General features: G+C 49.1%; 1 protein-coding gene across 8 annotated transcripts in view; it reads right to left on the bottom strand.

The window, feature by feature from the left end:
- Positions 1-16,283, bottom strand: part of BMP2 (bone morphogenetic protein 2) — a 220,327-nt gene that overhangs the window by 4,374 nt on the left and 199,670 nt on the right. For all 8 annotated transcript variants that reach the window (XM_039389840.1, XM_027738643.2, XM_027738646.2 and 5 more), the window contains 2 exons: positions 3,384-3,825; positions 2,282-2,640 (listed from right to left, as the gene is read on the bottom strand). In XM_039389840.1, the coding sequence (XP_039245774.1) occupies positions 2,282-2,633 (352 nt within the window). In that variant the 5' untranslated portion in view covers positions 2,634-2,640; positions 3,384-3,825. The remainder of the gene's footprint in view (positions 1-2,281; positions 2,641-3,383; positions 3,826-16,283) is intronic.

Here is a 16,283-nt window from a genome sequence, read left to right as displayed (position 1 = left end):
GAAAATAAAAAAAAAAAATTAAAAAAAAAAAAGAGAGAAAAAAGGAAAAAAAATCAGGAACTGAGACAAGCAACCAAACCCCCTCAAGACAAGCTGCTGTTGGCAGCCTCCAAATGACAGCTAACATATGTGGCACACAAGATCTGAAAGACTTTCCAGCAGAAAATATCGTCACCCTTGTCTTTCTGTTTGTTTTACAAGCACATATAGCATCAAGTCAAAAATGCTTCATTCATTGTTACACATTTGGATTGAATATTGGTGCCCTTTGCGTTCCACGCGCTTATCATAAGTGGCAAGAAATTTTGAATTAATTTGGAATTCAAGGATGGGGAGAGAAAAGCCAAGCCCTATAGTTAGTGGGGAACCATTAAGAACAGTTGAGGACTTTGGGTAACTATTGCATTTCTGCTTTTTTCAAGAATACAGCTCTAACATCAATCCCTTAAACTCTATTCTGAAAAACATTACTCTGCAATTTAGGTGACTTACAAAGCTAAACTTATGGATTTTTGTATCTTTAGTTAGAGACTGTGAACTCAGCATCTGTAATGGTACTTTACAAAGTACACCCTAGTATTTACCCAAAAGGGCCATAAAGAACAGCAGGAAGATTCAACTACTAAAAAAAAAAGAGGCGGATGGTAAAGGGATAACGAAAGCCACCTCCAAACAACAAGTTTTCAAAACCACCACAAACAAAAATTCAAGAAGTCACTAAACCCCAGGCCATTCTCACTTTTGAGTCAACAAATTTCTGAATGGAGCTCCAGAGGGAGTAAAACATACCTAGGGTTGCTAAGAAGTACATTGTTGCTACAGACATTGAAGAAATTAGAAGTATTTGCCAAAACAAAGCTCCCTCAAGTCATGGTTTTTAATTATGGTGCTAAGCATGCTGAAGAAAAGAAAAAAAAAAAATCGCTTTCTAAGGGGAAGGCATAACTGCTGTCAGCAGTTCTCAGTCATGCAACCATTCCCCATTGAATCCACTACAACTTTTTGCATAAGGTAAGACTCAGTCTTAGTATTTCAGGACCAGACCAACATCTGTAAATATGCAGGTGTCTTGAATGGTCACTAGACAAACTTACGCTTTCAAGAAGCCACTAATAAAGAGTGAGAACTCAGTGAGAAAATGGGAGCCACGCTTTCTAAACTTTGTGAAAGTTACAAAATTGCTTTCCTAACAAAACCAGCCCTTGCTGTAACGGTATGACTACTTCAAACTGCAGATTTTTACATTTGCCTAAACATTATCAACTTTGCCCTTTCAGCTCTTCTCTGGGTCAGCCCCTTGCCTACCGTACTTGGGTTTAATGGGAATGACCCACACACTGGCTTTTCCCCATTTACTGCCAGGTGTTTACTTCCCATGCAGGGAAACATTGAAGAGGAGAGGTTAGATTTCATCATTCATCTCCTTTCCTGCGACAAGGCTTTCCATTAAACAGCACATCCACTTCTCCGAGGCCACCTCCTTCATCCATCAGAAACTGAAATACTAATGGATTTCTTTTCTTGACACAGTTTCATGCTAAAAGCATGGGAAAACTGCATTTTCATTACTTTTGCAGCGGGGCCACTGCATGCCAACACCGGAGGCCAGCAGCCAGGAACAATTACAACCTGGGGAAACGTTTCCCAAAAAGCACGTGAGCGACACGTGCCCCACCAGCTCCGCGGGCCTACCCGTGCCGCGGCTGATGCCACAGCCACTATTTTGGCTACAAGAGCCAGAAAACGCACCCAAATGCTGAGTAGGGCCGTTTCAGAGGGTCGGCTGCCTCGGTGGGCTGCAGAGGTGCTGCTGGAGGCACCGCAGATGAGAGCCAAACCCCGGGGAGCCGTGGCGTGAGTCCGGCTACATCGCTCCTCGACGGCAGCGCCGGAGGAGGCCGCGATTGATTGTCTCATTGATCTCTCACGGGGATTAGATAAGGATTAGAAACCTCCGCAGCGGCCCGGCTCAGCCGCGCATTAAGGAGCCTTTGCTGCTTTCCAGCCTCGCAGGAGAGCGGCGCTCTGTGGGAACGCTTAACGCGGAGCGGGTTTAGCGGGAAAAGCCAATAAACGGGAGCGCCCCGTCGGGCGGAGGGTGGGGAGAAGGGAGGCAAAAGCTCCTCAGCAGAGCCCGTCGGGCATCGCGCCCGTCCCGGAGCGCCCGTGCCCCGCTGCACCGCGCGAACCCCGCGGTACCGGCGGGAGGAATCCGCCCCCCGCTCCTCCTCCAGCCCTGCCCTCCGCTCCCGCAGCCCGCCGAGCCCTGGCCCGCCCGTACCTTCGTGGTGGAAGCTGCGGACGGTGTTGGCGCGGCTCGCCGCCCGCTCCAGCGGGAAGCCGAGCGCCGGCGGCTGCCCCAGCTGCTGCCCCGCGTGCAGGCGGTAGAGATCCAGCATGTAGGGCGGGATGACGACGTCCTTGCCGGGGCTGGGCCGCCGCTTCAGCCCGAACATGTGGAGCAGGCGCAGCTCGAACTCGCTGAGCAGGTCCTCGGGGCGCTGCGCGGCCGAGGCGGCGCGGCCCGGCTCGATGAAGCGCCGCCGACCCACCTCCGGCATGAGCCCGGCCGCGCCGCCCAGCAGCGCCTGGCACAGCAGCAGCGCCAGGAGGGAGCGGGTCACGGCAACCATGATCAACCTGCGCGGAGGAGGAGGAGGAGGCGATGGGAGCCAGTCAGCGCGGACACCGCGCCGGGGGAGGGGGGAGACGGGCGGGCTCGGTCCGCAGGTGGGACCCAGCCCGGCGCCGGGCCATGGCCGGCGGAGCCCCCCCAGGGGCCGCTTCAGGTGCGCGGCGGCACCGAAAGCCCCGTGGCAGGAGATCAAAGCGAGCGCGGCGGCCGGGCCGGGCCGGGCCGGGGAGCGGAGCGGGGCGCTCCGCAACAAAGGAGCGCGGAGGTGAAGGGGAGGAGGGGGCGCAGGTGTGCCCCGGGCCGGGCCCGGCACCGCTCCGCCGGCAGGGGAAGGGGCGGCTGCCCAGCCCAGCAAAGCGACCTCCCCGCTGCGCTCCCGTCCCGACCCCCGGGCTCCCCCCCGACGCCCCGCCGAGCCGAGCCGCGGGAGCTCGGGGCCGGCTCCGCTCCTCCCGCGGCGGGGCAGCGGCTTCCCCCAACGGAGGGAAAAGGAAAGTTATTTTCCCTCCGTGGAGTGAAAAAAGGGGAAGGAGGAAAGTAAAAATCCTGCTACGTCCTCAGCCAAACCCACAGGCCGATATTCTCCCCCTTGAAAATCTGGGCTGGATTATTATAATAACAATAATAGTAGTTATGATTAGTGTCCCGTCCCCCCTCTCTCTTCCAGAGCGCTAGCACCTCCGCCGTGGCCCACGGAGTCATCCTGCGGAGAAGGCTTTCAGCGGATCTGCGACCGCCGGAGCTATACCTGTGTGCAGCAGCAGGGGTTGTGTCTGCAGGAGGGTGTTCTGCTCTCGGGGTGTTTTTCCCGCATCACTTGGTGTTACTCCAAACTTCGCTGCTGCTCCTCTACAGCTGCCGAGCAGAAAACAGAAGTTCCCTGAAGTACAGTCCGACTCGGAAACATACTTTTAGCAGCTGGTTGAGGAGGCAGGAAGGCAAGTCCCGGCCAGGGAAAAGACTTCTCCCTTTTAAAAGCAGCGATCGAAAAGTTGTTGCTTCTTCTTTTTCTTCCTCCTCCTCCTCCTCGCCTGTGTGCGTGTGCCTGCCCGTGAATGGGTCCCTACGTGTCTACGGAGTTAAAACGCTCCTTTTAAAAAATGTCCTTTGCATCACGCTTATCAGACAGATGGTCATTTACCGAGATTCCCGCAGCAACATCAAGATGAAGTTTGACTTGTGTCCGCTCCCTTAAAAAAGAAAGGAAAAAGGAGGGAGGAGGGTAAATAAAAGGGGGAAAAAAAAAAAAAAAAAGGGTGGGGAGCCGCCCGCCGCCGTCCCGCGTGGAGCGGCCGTGTTAGGGCAGCACGCCGGGCTCCCCGCCGGCCCCGCACCGCACCATGGCCGGGGGTGGCCGCCCGCCGCCGCCGCCGGGGCTTTTTGTTGCGCGGCGATGTCACGACCCCGGAGGCTCGGGGGCCCGCGCCAATCACAGCCGCCCTGTGGGAGCGGGCTGCGGCCCCGCACGGCTTTTAAAGGAGACGCCGCCTCCCTCCCTCGCTCTTTCCCTCCCTCCTCCCTCGCCCGCTCCCTCCCTCGCCGCGGCTGCCGCCCGCGCCCGGGTCGCAGTACCGCCGGGGCGAGAGATGGGGCGGGCGGCTGTCCCGTTAAACCGCGGTACCGGCGGCTGATCCGATGCGGGAAGACCCCCAGCCGGGCCGGTCCCTTGCCCCGCTCCGTGCGGCCGTGCCGGAGCGGGACGCGGGACCGGGCCGGGTCGAACAATGACCCATTGTAGAGCCCCGAGTGCTCCGCCGCCGCAAATCGGATTAGCGCCGTGCCCCGGACTGCCGGGGTGGTAAGGTGTGAAGGTCACGTAAGGTACCGGGAGAATCCCGGTGCTTTAAAACCACTTTAAGTATATATATCTCCTTATTTATTATTCTCCCTTCGCCGGCGCGCGGAGCCCGCTGCCCGAGCGGGGGACGAAGGCTGGAAACCCGGGGGGTTTCCTCGCTCCCTCGTCCCCTCAAGAGAAGCGCCCGGGCTCGGGAGGAGCCTCCTCCCGCAGCGCTGCTGCGGCGCACCCGATGCGGGCTCAGCCCCGGGCGGGCGGCGGAGGGTTGGGTTGAGTTGGGTGGTTGTTTTTTTTTTAAGATGTGGCTGCCCTCCAGTGGTAGAACGGCGGCGGATCGCCGGCCTCGGCACGGCAACCTCGGCACAAACCACCCGCTGCCGCCCCGCACCTGCCCGGGGCTGAGCCGCGCTCCCTGCGGGGCCGGGCCCTCCCGTGCCCACGCCGGTGCTCCCCGGGCTGCAGCCCCGACCGCCCGCGGTGGGCCCGGCATCGCACAGCGGTAGCATGGGTGAAGAAGGCGGGTCCTGCTCGCTGGGATCTGGCTTCTAATCCTAGCTGCATCCCTCGCTCCCTTTCCTGATATTGCAAATATCCCGATACAATGGGTAGCTCAGTGGGGACGCGTCCCTCGCCCCATCCCTAGTTTGTCTGCTCGGGCTCTGCAGCAGGGCCTGGCCCTTGCAAAGGTATGCAGTACCCAGCAATTTAGGGTCCTCATCAAAGCCACAGCCATCGGCACACCGTCATTAGCCGGGGTCCTGGTGCCTTCCCGGCAAGGCGAGTGCTCTGCACTGCACCTTCTCTTCCCAATACCTCGCGGGGGCTTCATTTGCAAAAGACGCAGCCAGCCTGTGACACCCTGAATTCCAGCGGAGGAGAACTTAAAACAGTAACAACTGAGACAGCTCCATTACCAGCTCCTCCTTTGGGAGCGGCCCTTTCCCTCCACTTTCACCCTAGGAAAACCACTGATCTGAGGCAGGAATTCAGCACATTTGAACTGGAATAATTCCTCCCGTGGACCTTCTTCCCTTGGCTTTCCTGTCACATTAGAGTGATTTCAGCTATTCTGGTCAAACATCACTGCAGGATGAGGAGCTCACCCTAGGAGTTACACACCAGAGTAATTAAAGAGCTGGTAAAACTCCTTCACACCAACAGCTCCCAACACTTGCTAACGTGATTTGCACTCATGGTGGGAGAGAGGACACAGAGTGAGGTGAAATCCTTCAGAAGTTTAGTTATTTTCCCGTTGCATTCCAGCACAGATAATGTTTAATTTTATGACTTCCTGCAAGTCTTTAGCATGAACTGAAAGTTCGTGCAGTGTGACTTCAGGGTATGCCAATTATGTAAATCAGCACTAAAATAACAATGGCAACGTAGTTTACACATCACTGACATTAAATGAGCACTTCAACTTCTAATTGCCATTCCAGTTCAATCTTAGTGGGTCATGCCAGGAAAAAGTCATTTCTTGCCTCAACACTTACTCCCTGTGCCTGGAGCATAGGCTGTACTGTATGCCCAGCTCTGCATTATCTCCAGGAGCTTTCTATATTAGGATGATGAGCCTTAGAAGGGAGAAATGTGTTTGTGGTTGTTCTGGAAGCCCACATATCCTCTGATCTGATATCAACAGGGTCTTGTAGGTTTGCCCCTCTCTGATTTCAAATATAAGTAGGCTCTCACAGTCTTTCTCTTGGCCACAAAACACATTTCCCTTCTACTTTGCCATCTCTCAGTCTATCTACATCGGGAGCTGCTGGGACAGCAATTCTGGCTTCCCATCTGTTTCCCTGAGGTCCCAAAAGACAACACCAAAGCACCTACAACATGTTCCCTGAATGCACTAGCACCCACACCGAAGCCTCAGCCATGCCCCACCACACAAAGATTACTCACCAAAGCAGATCTGGTTCCCTTCCAGCCTGTACCCTGGTGAATACGGGGAATAATGCCCTCAGTATATCATCCATGAAGGTTTGGTTGTGGTTCATGTCTCCTCACAGACTAAATACTGCCTTTGACTATTGTGCTCAGGCCTGTTGTGCTGCATCACCCCAGCACACCTGAGCTCACCAGCTGAGAAGCATCTTCATCGTGACAGCGAGCGTTAGACACAGGTGTATGTAGGTACACTGAACACAGCACTCGCTCTGCGGAGCCAAACATGTCTGACAGTGCCCACCCGGCCTTACAGCTCCTCAAATGAGCCCCTGTCCCCTTCCCACCCCTAGAGCTGTGCAGCAGCACCCGAGAAAAAGAAACCAAAGCTCAACCTCCTTTGCTGGTGCTGTAATTCCTCACAAGCTCTGTGAAACCAAGGAGTTGAGCAGTACATCAGCTGAAGATCCAGCCCCAGCACAGCAGGCTCCCACAATGGCATTTCCTTTTGCAGAGCTACTTTCAGATCAATCCTGCTCTTCAGCTCAACTCCTGCCAGGGAGACAAACCACCATTTACGCTGAAAAGATCTAGTTGCACACCTGAGTGTGCATATTTGATAATGTCCTTTGTGACACTTTGCTTCCCTGCTCCTGAACTTTGTATAGGTAACTACACTGATTCATCTCTTTCTTCTTTTCTATGTGCACTCTATTTTTATTTGGCTTATATTTCTTTTTTAGTGGTTTTTTTCAGGGGTGTTTAGTCAGTAAATACTCAATTAGCAGCACCTGCTGCTAATACGCTGCTAATGATTCAGATCCAGGTGTTCCTGTCCAGGACCCAAACACAGCTGATAGGAATCAACTTCAGTTGTTGTTGGGGTTTCCTTGTAAAGTGATAAAAAAGTATCTAAATAAGGTTAGGTTTTACAATGTGGTGAGTTCCTTTTTCAATAGTAGTGAGGGAAAGAAGGAAATCTTTCTTCCCTCAGCACTTTTTCTTACAAACCCTATACCAAATCACATTTATAAACTGCTATCCTGTAGTGGGGTTTTTCCAACCTGGTTAAATCGCAACCATCATTGCTGATGGGCAGAACACTTCAGCTGGAAGACCTAGATGAGAAAGTCTCACTGGGGTTGGTAACCACAACTTGTAACCCTTAACAAAACTACCTATTTTCTGGTCTAGTTAGAGACACAGATCTGCAGAAACACATCGCTCTCTGCACACTGATGCTCAACAGTTTCCCTCCTCACTTCAGCAGCCCCGTTAGACCAACACTGAGCACTTCTGAGAATTCCCGGTTTAGCCCACTGTCCCCTGGATATGATAAGTATGTGAGACGTGAAATATTAATAGTAGTGAGGGGTTTTTATAGATTTTGCACATTTTAGTGAATAAACCTCTTGATAAAACTCTGTGCTGAAGTATGAAACATATACACGGTACAGCACCAAGGGTGACTGCTGAGAATGAGTTAAGATGTGTTACTGATGTTGAGGTTTTGCCTTTGTAACGGGTGGAGATTATCTGAAGGCTTTTCTGTTCCTGAGCTGTGCTTCCTGTTGGCATCTGTGTGAATATGATGTGTGGCCACTCTTTAAAACATTACTTAATACTGTTTTCTGAAGACATATTTGTCTTCTGGTGGTTTGTCTTTTAACATCTATCAGCAGCCTGTGCTGCACAGCCTGTCTCCTGTTCTATGAAGGATGGATTCTCACCCGAGAAGATGATTTACAAGAGGTTGATTTGTTTTTGAAGAGGGGAAAGGCAGCTTATTCAGAAATGTCTATTTCTTTCTTATTCACCTTTGCTGAAATCTGGCAGCTCTTCAAAGCTATTGCTCTGAGTCTCAATTTCATTCATCAAATCTCAGCTCTTTCCATCATAGAGGCAGGAAAATTGGAATTTATCAGGAAATACAATGCGGGCCTAGGATTTTCTACATTTCCAGTATGTCTCCACTGCTCGTGAATGATAACAGTTACTCCCAAGTTTGTTAGATGTTAGATCTGCAAATAAAGGCTGCAGCAACCAGCTCACGTGGCTGCGCAGCTTTGACAAATTCCTACAATTTGTCATAGAATTACTGGGGAAAGAAGAAAAAGGGAGCCTAATATGATAACCTTTTCTTTTACTGTTTTCCCATTGATGCTACAAAGTTCCAGATTTCAAAATCCATTTGACATGTGGCTTTCATCATCAAGAGGTGAAAATGCCTTAACACGTTGGTACAGGGGATGCCAACTATTCTGGTCAGAAAATTCAGAGCAAAGCAGGATTTTTTAATTATATAAGTCTTGTTAGGAAGACCCCCAAAAAAATGGAAATGGCTGCGTCACAGATGGTCCACTTCAGGAGCTTAGAATTTCATCACTGCAGAGATGACGTCAAGCAAAATGGAGGATAAAATAAAGTTACGCATATTGCCTTAAGAAGTGCATATTTTAGCAGTGAAACTGGATAATGTTTTGCAATTAAAATAAAATAAAGGCAAGCGTGACGTTCTGTTTAAGCAGATTGTCTGTATGAAGGCTTTATTGTAGCTGCAGATTTAGGGCATATGAAAAGGTTTTCTGTGCTCAGTTGCAGGATGAAAAACATTGCATCATCGGGCATTCTTGTTCTCTAACACTCCTTTGCCTTTGATAATGAATGCCTGCAGTTTTATTTTCTGGTGTCAAGTCATGTTTTCTCAGGTCATTATCATTCCAATTTTTAAATATCCTCTTAAAACGAGGCAGAACCACAGACAGCAATAGTGGAGCTTTGTGCCTGCCCTGTGGCATGTGCTGGGCACAGCAACCAGCTGCTGCACCTGCTTCACGCTGGGAGCGAGGCCGTTTGCAAGTTGCTTTCAATGCCCTCCCTTGTTCCCAGTTCCCAGGGAAGCTCCCATGGGCACAGGTCTCTGCTCAAACACCACTTTTATCTGGTGCTCCAAGCTTTACTGACTGGGAGGGGTTTTAGGAGAGCAGTGTCCTTTGGCCCTTCCCAGCGCTCCCTCTGTGGTGTCCCAGAAAGCACGTTCCAAACTGCAGGAGCTAATTCTTAGAGGCACCCACTGAACTGCTTGAAGGTACTGTTCATTCTCAGAACATCTGCAGCCTCCAAGTCATGGTGCCATAGTCAAAGCCACCTCCCTGTATTTGGCCTCCACATTCCTCTCCAAGAGGAGCAAGGACCGCTATCTCCATTTTACAGAAGGGAGAAAGGGGCAGAGAATGGAGGAAGGCTGGTTTTTTGTGAAAGGCACCCAGGGGCCCAAAGATCTACAGAGGTCACAATGAGATTTTCAATGATGCATAAGCAGTTTAGACAAAGGTTTTGGGTTAAAATCCCAAAACTTCAAGTGAGATGTTCAGCACTCGGCTCATGGAGACATTTTGGAAGAGCCCAATACCAAATCTATTACCCAATAGTTTCCTGACAAATTCCCACAGTGCCTTGTCCACGGTTCTTACCACCACCCACAAATCCTAGCAGGAGTATCATAATCTTATTCAACAACAGAGAAAAGCTCTGATCTTGTAAGAGTCTGTCTGTGCTGAAGAGAGAGGGGTTTTCACAAGCCAGGAAAATAAAGATGCTGGTCAGAGTATCGACGTAGAGATTAGTTCCCAAGCCAGATCAGTTGCCATATCTGAGGTTCACAGTGAATTCCCTCACTTGCTGTGCCATCACCTCCCCCCTTTGCCTTTCTTCAGGCCTCACTGCAGGATGGGTGTTGTACAGCCAGTCTTAGCACTTTGGGAAAGCCTGGACCAACCTTTACCTTCCTTAATACCTTTAACTCCCTTCCCTCACCACACCTCAGCTTCCTGCTTTTTTCTGATATTTGCAGTGGCCTGTCTGTCCTCAGGTTATGTGCTTGTAAAAGTAAGCACATCCATCAGCCTGGTCAGGATTAGCCTGGAAAAGCAGTACCATAAAACATTCATGATGTCCAATTACTAATTCCATTATTCCCATCAATTCTGCATTCCCTACCTGGACTTACACAGCCTTGGTGTTGTGTTACTGTAGGAGATTTGCCCTTCCTTACATTTTCTGTTTCCTGTACAGTATTCCTGTGTAGAGACTTGGCAAACATTCCCATCCACTCAAGGTGGGTGTACTAAACATTGCATACATTCCTTTAGTCAGCCATGGAATAAACTCCTTTCAAATAAATCAAAATACTAAACAAACAAACAAACAAGCTGGGGAACCAAAGAATAACCCTCATTTATTTTGTACCTCTGTCTCCCTTGCTCTCCCAAGCCCCCTGCAGCCACTGGGTTTTGGAAAAAGAACTGCCCCAAAATTTCTCCTGCCTCTCTTTGCCAGAAAAGGCAGCCAACACATGAGTCAGGAAAGAAGCAAAATCACCCCAAGTCCCAAATTAATACCTCAGATAATTTTAAACTGACTGAATGGATTCTGTAAGTTCTCGTTCGGATGCTCACAAGGCCCAGGAAGAACCTGAGGACCTAAAACTCAAGTCTGTGAATAAATCCTTGAAAAATCAGGGCTACTCTCTCCATACCAGTGGAAAATTGAAATTCCAAGTTGCACAATCAAATGTGACATTCATTTCTGCAGCTGGTGGGAAAATAGTTTCCTTACAAAATAAATTTAATAAAAAGTAGACTGTTTTGTATCTCTTTTTTTTCCCCTAAGCAACTTCTAAAATGTCAGACATTAATTTTAAGGAACTTTGATAGATTAAAAAAATACACCACTGAAATAATATATAAATATTATTTTTTTCCTTTCTTCCTTTATTTCATTTACAATATTGGACACTTTCTGACAAAACAAGCTGAATTTTCTGGGGCTGAAACTGTGAAAAAGCTTTTCTACAAACTCTCCAAAGGAATATCTACATCTATGATAAAATATAGTTTTATTTCCCTTGAGCTGAAGTGATATCACTGCTATCCCAACTGAATGCCACTTGAAATGGTATTTTTCAATGTCCCTCAAGAGGGAAATGAGGGATCAGGGGGCAGAGTGTCTCTGGTTTCTTCCCAGTTTGCCAAAACTGCAAAAGTTTTCCTTCACGTGTGTGGAAGGCACTATTCACACCCCCCTCAGGGTGTTAACCAGCAGCCCAGGTGCAGCAATACCACAGTGACCTGTCATATCACTGCCCAATCTCAAAGCCATGACAAAAAATGTATCTTATTCCCCACTTCCTTCCCTTCCCTTCCCACAGCTCCATGTTCCTCCTGAGCCCGCTGCATTTTCAGAGGAGCAAAATCTTCTTCCAAAGCCCAGGGCAAAATTCCATGGGAGCAAGCTAGACCCACAGCTCTGTTTGTATCTCTTGCTCTGAGGCTCCATCTCTACGAGTAAATCAAGTGTGCCTGGGAACATTCCTGGGCACGGAGGCCAGCTGGCAGGGAAAAGCCTGCTTCCCTGCTAGCTTCCACACCGGGATGGCTGCATGCAAACTGCCGCTTGGGGATGATCCCAGGAGTGTTAGAACAAACCACAGGGAGAAACCAGTTGGGAGAGAGCTTCCTGGCCTGGCCCAAAAGCACTCTGGAGGTCACAAGGCCCAGCCGTGTTCCCAGTTCACTAGTTGGGAACCAGTGCAGGTGCAGCCCAAGGCCATTCCCACCTCTGCCTGCCTGGAACCACAGGGAGGATGTGGGACCTGGATGAAGAGTGTCACCACTTCAGTCAGCTGGTGGGGATTTCATCCACTCACTGATGAACTTTTATCTGTACAGGAGCTGTTGATAAGAGATCCTTTAAAGGTGCCCAGAGGGCAAACCACTTGAAAGTGGAACTGCAGTGATCCAGGGAGCAGCTCTGGGGCAGGCCTGCATGGAAACAGGGTGGGATCCCAGGGAGCCAGAGCTGGACTGAGGCAAAATGGCTCCTGAAGACTCCTGAGGGGCTCTGGCCATTCCCACAGAGGCACTGAAGGGTATTTGCCACAGACTGTGCCCAGGTTTGCCAGGATCTGTGGAGCTCTGCACTGGCACAGTATCAGCATGTACCACAACATGGCATTGATCCACAAGCTGACACCCAAGTTGTGACTGCCATCCTCTTTATCAGGGTGTCACACTGTGGCCATAAAGCTGTTCTGGTTGCAGGGAGCAGGGAAAGGGATCACCTTTTCCTCCCACATCCTCACTGAGTGCTAGTGCCTCCTCCCCTTCACATGCACAACCCTTCCCTATCTCAGGTCTCTCCAAGTCAGGATGAAACTTCTCTGGACATTTAAGTTAAATCTGACTGTTTTCTCCAGCCCAGGTTGGGGAGCAACTAATTGTATGTTCTGCTGGCAGGCGAAAAGGGAGAAGCAATTCTGGGGAGGAGGAGAGGAGCAGGGATGAGCGGTGGGCTCGTCAAAAAGTGCTGCTGCCAGGTGAGGATGTGTGACCAACACCTCTTTGGGCAGGTTTTTATCTCAGGCTTTTTTAAGAAAACAGCTCTCAGTGATGGGAATAAAGATGTTTTTATCCAGTTCACTAGATGAACACGTGGTCCCAAATTCCTCCCCAAAGGCAATCTGTCCTAGAGACAACTATTCAGTCCAACCTCATTCGAGTTTTATTCCTTCACTATGGATTCATAAAGTGGGCAGGAGGTACCAGTGATCCCTTAACCGTGCCTGGGGTTTCTGCACTGCCACAGTGAAGCCACTTCTCCCGCTCATGCTGCAGCTCAATAACCCCTTGTTTGGGATCAGGCTTGGCATTTTCCATGGCAAATCCATCCCAGAGATAAAGGACCCTTCCCTCCTCACACCGTCTGCCCTCTGTCGAGAACAGGAACTTTGTGAAGCAATCCTGGCTGCTGAGGACAGAGTCCCAAACAACTCAGCAGAGCAAACCACATGCTGCCACCATCCCTCCCAGCAGATTCCTCCTTCCCAGCCCCAGCCCTGCTCCATCTCTTCTGCCAAAAGCAGTGCAACAAACAGGTTCAAAGAGCTGGTTTGTCTGAAAAGTAATCCCTTCTTTGAGCACGTGCACAGCACTTCGCTCAGTGGGGTCCTGATCTCAGTTGGAACTTCTATATTACAAATACATTCTTCCCCTTTACATTTAAATGAAATGTGAATTCATTTAATAAGTAAATCTCGGTTCAAATCTTTAACTTGTAAGCCAGGATTTAAAAATCTATAGGAGCCACATTCCCTCCCCTGCCATAGCTAAAGGTACAGTAGCTAATGTTGCAGCTAAAGTTATTTTGTTCAAAATCAAATGAGGTTCACATTAAGCCTACAAAAGGAAATCATGATTGATGATCTGCCCTACCCAGCTACAATGCTTTTAGTAACAAAAATATTTTGTAAGTTCATTTATTATTGAGATCAAGCAATGAGTTCGGAGCTACATAAAATGGTTCCAATTAGATTCAAGTAATTGCCATTTTGAGTGAACTTAAGCTTTTCTGGATTAAAAAAATAGGGCAATAAAAGCTGAAGTAAGCTCACATCTGAGATTCAAAGCCTTCAAAGCTTTTTTTTTGTCTTTTTTTCCTCCTCTTTTTTTTTTTTTTTTAGTGTGAGAGAGACACACATACACGAGGACAGGGGGAGGAGGAACAAGGATGTATGAAAAAAAGAGGAGTGATTTTCCCAAGCTGATTTCTCTTCCTAGGTGATCCCGTCTCCCTGGGAATGCTGCCCATGTGATCTGCACCAACTGGATCAGCAACAGCACGAGAACGAAGAGCTTCTGCAGCACCCTTAAAATAAGTGGCAAAGGGAGAAAAGCCAGCAAAGCACAAATTTCAGAATCTCGCTGAAGAGATCCTCAGGAAGAACAAGAGTGATCAAGGAGTTATTAGTGAGAGAAAGAAGACTGATTGCTTCTGATTTTAAGACATTAGTTTCTTCTTTTTATTGTCCAGATGTCATCATTATATATTTAATTTCCTGTGCTCACCCAAAGGTCTACAAAGGTTCTCTACTGCCTCTACAAAAGGTTTAATCTCTAGAGTGCATTTTGCTCATAATTACAATCAGATCATAAATACAGATTCACATCTTTTTGTAGCTTCTTTGGGTCTGAATATGTGCCAGTGTAACACAGGACACTTTTTGCTTTAGCTCAGCTTTGGTTTGCAACTTTTTAGTTGCAAACTGTTTGAAGTCTTGGAGAGGAATACCAAGTCTAAATCTAGTGAACTTGTAAAGCTCAGCTGAAACTGTCTGCTCCATGTAGCTTAAGACTAAGCCCTTCCTAAAACCAGTTGTTACAATATCTTGTTATTTCTGGGACTAGTCCCTGACTGAACATGACAAAACACCAAGTATCTTTTCCTTAAAGACACTCTCCCGTGATTCCCAGGTGGGCTCTAGCTTTAGATTTTCTTCTAACCCTGTAAATATTTTTCCTTAACAACGATTCAAGAACAAAAACTGTACCAGGCAGGAAATGTCAATATTTGGCAGGCAAGTGCAGCCACCCAAAGCACTGCTCTGGACACTTCCAACCACAGCTCCATCTTCCTCCAGCTGCTCCCCAAGGCTGTGGGAATGAACTTGGGAGTGGCATCACATGAGTGCCAGTCCTGTGCCAGAACACGGTGCTACACGTCGGTCTGGTCCATGGAGCCTTTGGGGAGCACACAGAGGAGTAGCTGCAAGGCCTGGGCCCTGATCAGATGATTCCTGGCCTGGCACTGGGAACCAAAAGCCAAGCTCACAGCTCCCCTTGTTTGATTTTCCCTCTGCCACAGGAGACCACGGCTCCATTTCCTCGCTGTTCCGCTCCTTGCAAACATGAGCTTCAGTTCCACAAGACCAGGGCTGCTGAAACCCCTCCAAATTAAAAATAACTGACTCCTTCCCACCCCTCAAGGACTGAGCTGGTGCCTTCCAGGCATTCCCTAGAATCCTAAGCCTACAGGCAGCGCCAAGGGGTCTGGTGTACGGGGCCACTCTCTAAACACCATCTTTCGCTACAGAAACTCATCCAGTGAATAGTTCCCCAAACTTAGGAATGACAAATTCACACTGCTCTGCAGTAAACTCTGGATTACCTACAATAAAATGCAGATTTCCTCTGACACAGGCTCATAGGACCAACCCACAGATTTCAAACATGTCTGATGACCTCTCTTCTTTTTTTGAGATTAAAAAACCAAAACAAAACCAAAACAAAAAAACCAAAGTAAAGGCAAACCAAACCACACTTTTTCTTCTCAAAAGAAGTCAGCACCCTAAACAGTGCATGGAGAATGGAAAACTCGCTGCCCTGGTTAGCGGGAATTGAGGCACAGGGAGGTTTAAGTCATGCTTTTCCATGGATCAATGTCCTTTGGTTGTCCCTCTTATCCAGGCGAAAAGGAAGCTCTAAATGCAGTTGGCTGGCTGCTCCACCAAAGTTAAAGCCAATTTACTGTGCTGGGGAGTCTCAAATGTTTTTTTTTCCTCATAAATTACCTTCATTAGCTATGTAAATAGAACCCTAATGAGATACTAATTGGCTGTGAAGATTTCGATCTCAAATAACAAAAACAGTTGTGCAGTAACACACGCATTTGTGTTTGCAGTGGGAGAGCACCACGGGCGTGGACCTGCAAACAACACCCCACTCCTGCCCTGGCTCCCGCTGTGCCCTGCACACACAGGCTTGGATACGTCCCGGAGGTGAGCAGGGTTCGATCGATACCTGCAGCCTTCTCCTCAAGGTCGTGTGGCTGCTCCTAAAGGATTTGTGAGGCTACACCCTCGGATGAGCTCATTTCCCCTGCCTCTCAGGCTTCAGGAAGCTTTCCTTGCAGTCAATTTTATTAGGAGAACTGAAGGAGAGCTAAGCACAGGGAGTTCATGCCTAAAGGAGGATTTCACAGAATCACAGAATAATTTGGGTTGGAAGGGACCCTTAAGGGCCATCTGGTACAATCCCCCCACAATGAGAAGGGACATTTTCAACTGGATCAGGTTGCTCAGAGCCCTGTCTAACATGATCCTGTATGTGTGCAGGGATGGGGCACCCA

The sequence above is a fragment of the Pipra filicauda genome, unplaced genomic scaffold, assembly GCF_003945595.2.
Source record: "Pipra filicauda isolate LSUMZ 115617 unplaced genomic scaffold, ASM394559v2 scaffold77_size3566232_pilon, whole genome shotgun sequence".
Classification (NCBI taxonomy): domain Eukaryota; kingdom Metazoa; phylum Chordata; class Aves; order Passeriformes; family Pipridae; genus Pipra; species Pipra filicauda.
Note: the sequence above shows the minus strand (reverse complement) of the source record. Positions and strands in the feature narration are given on the sequence as shown.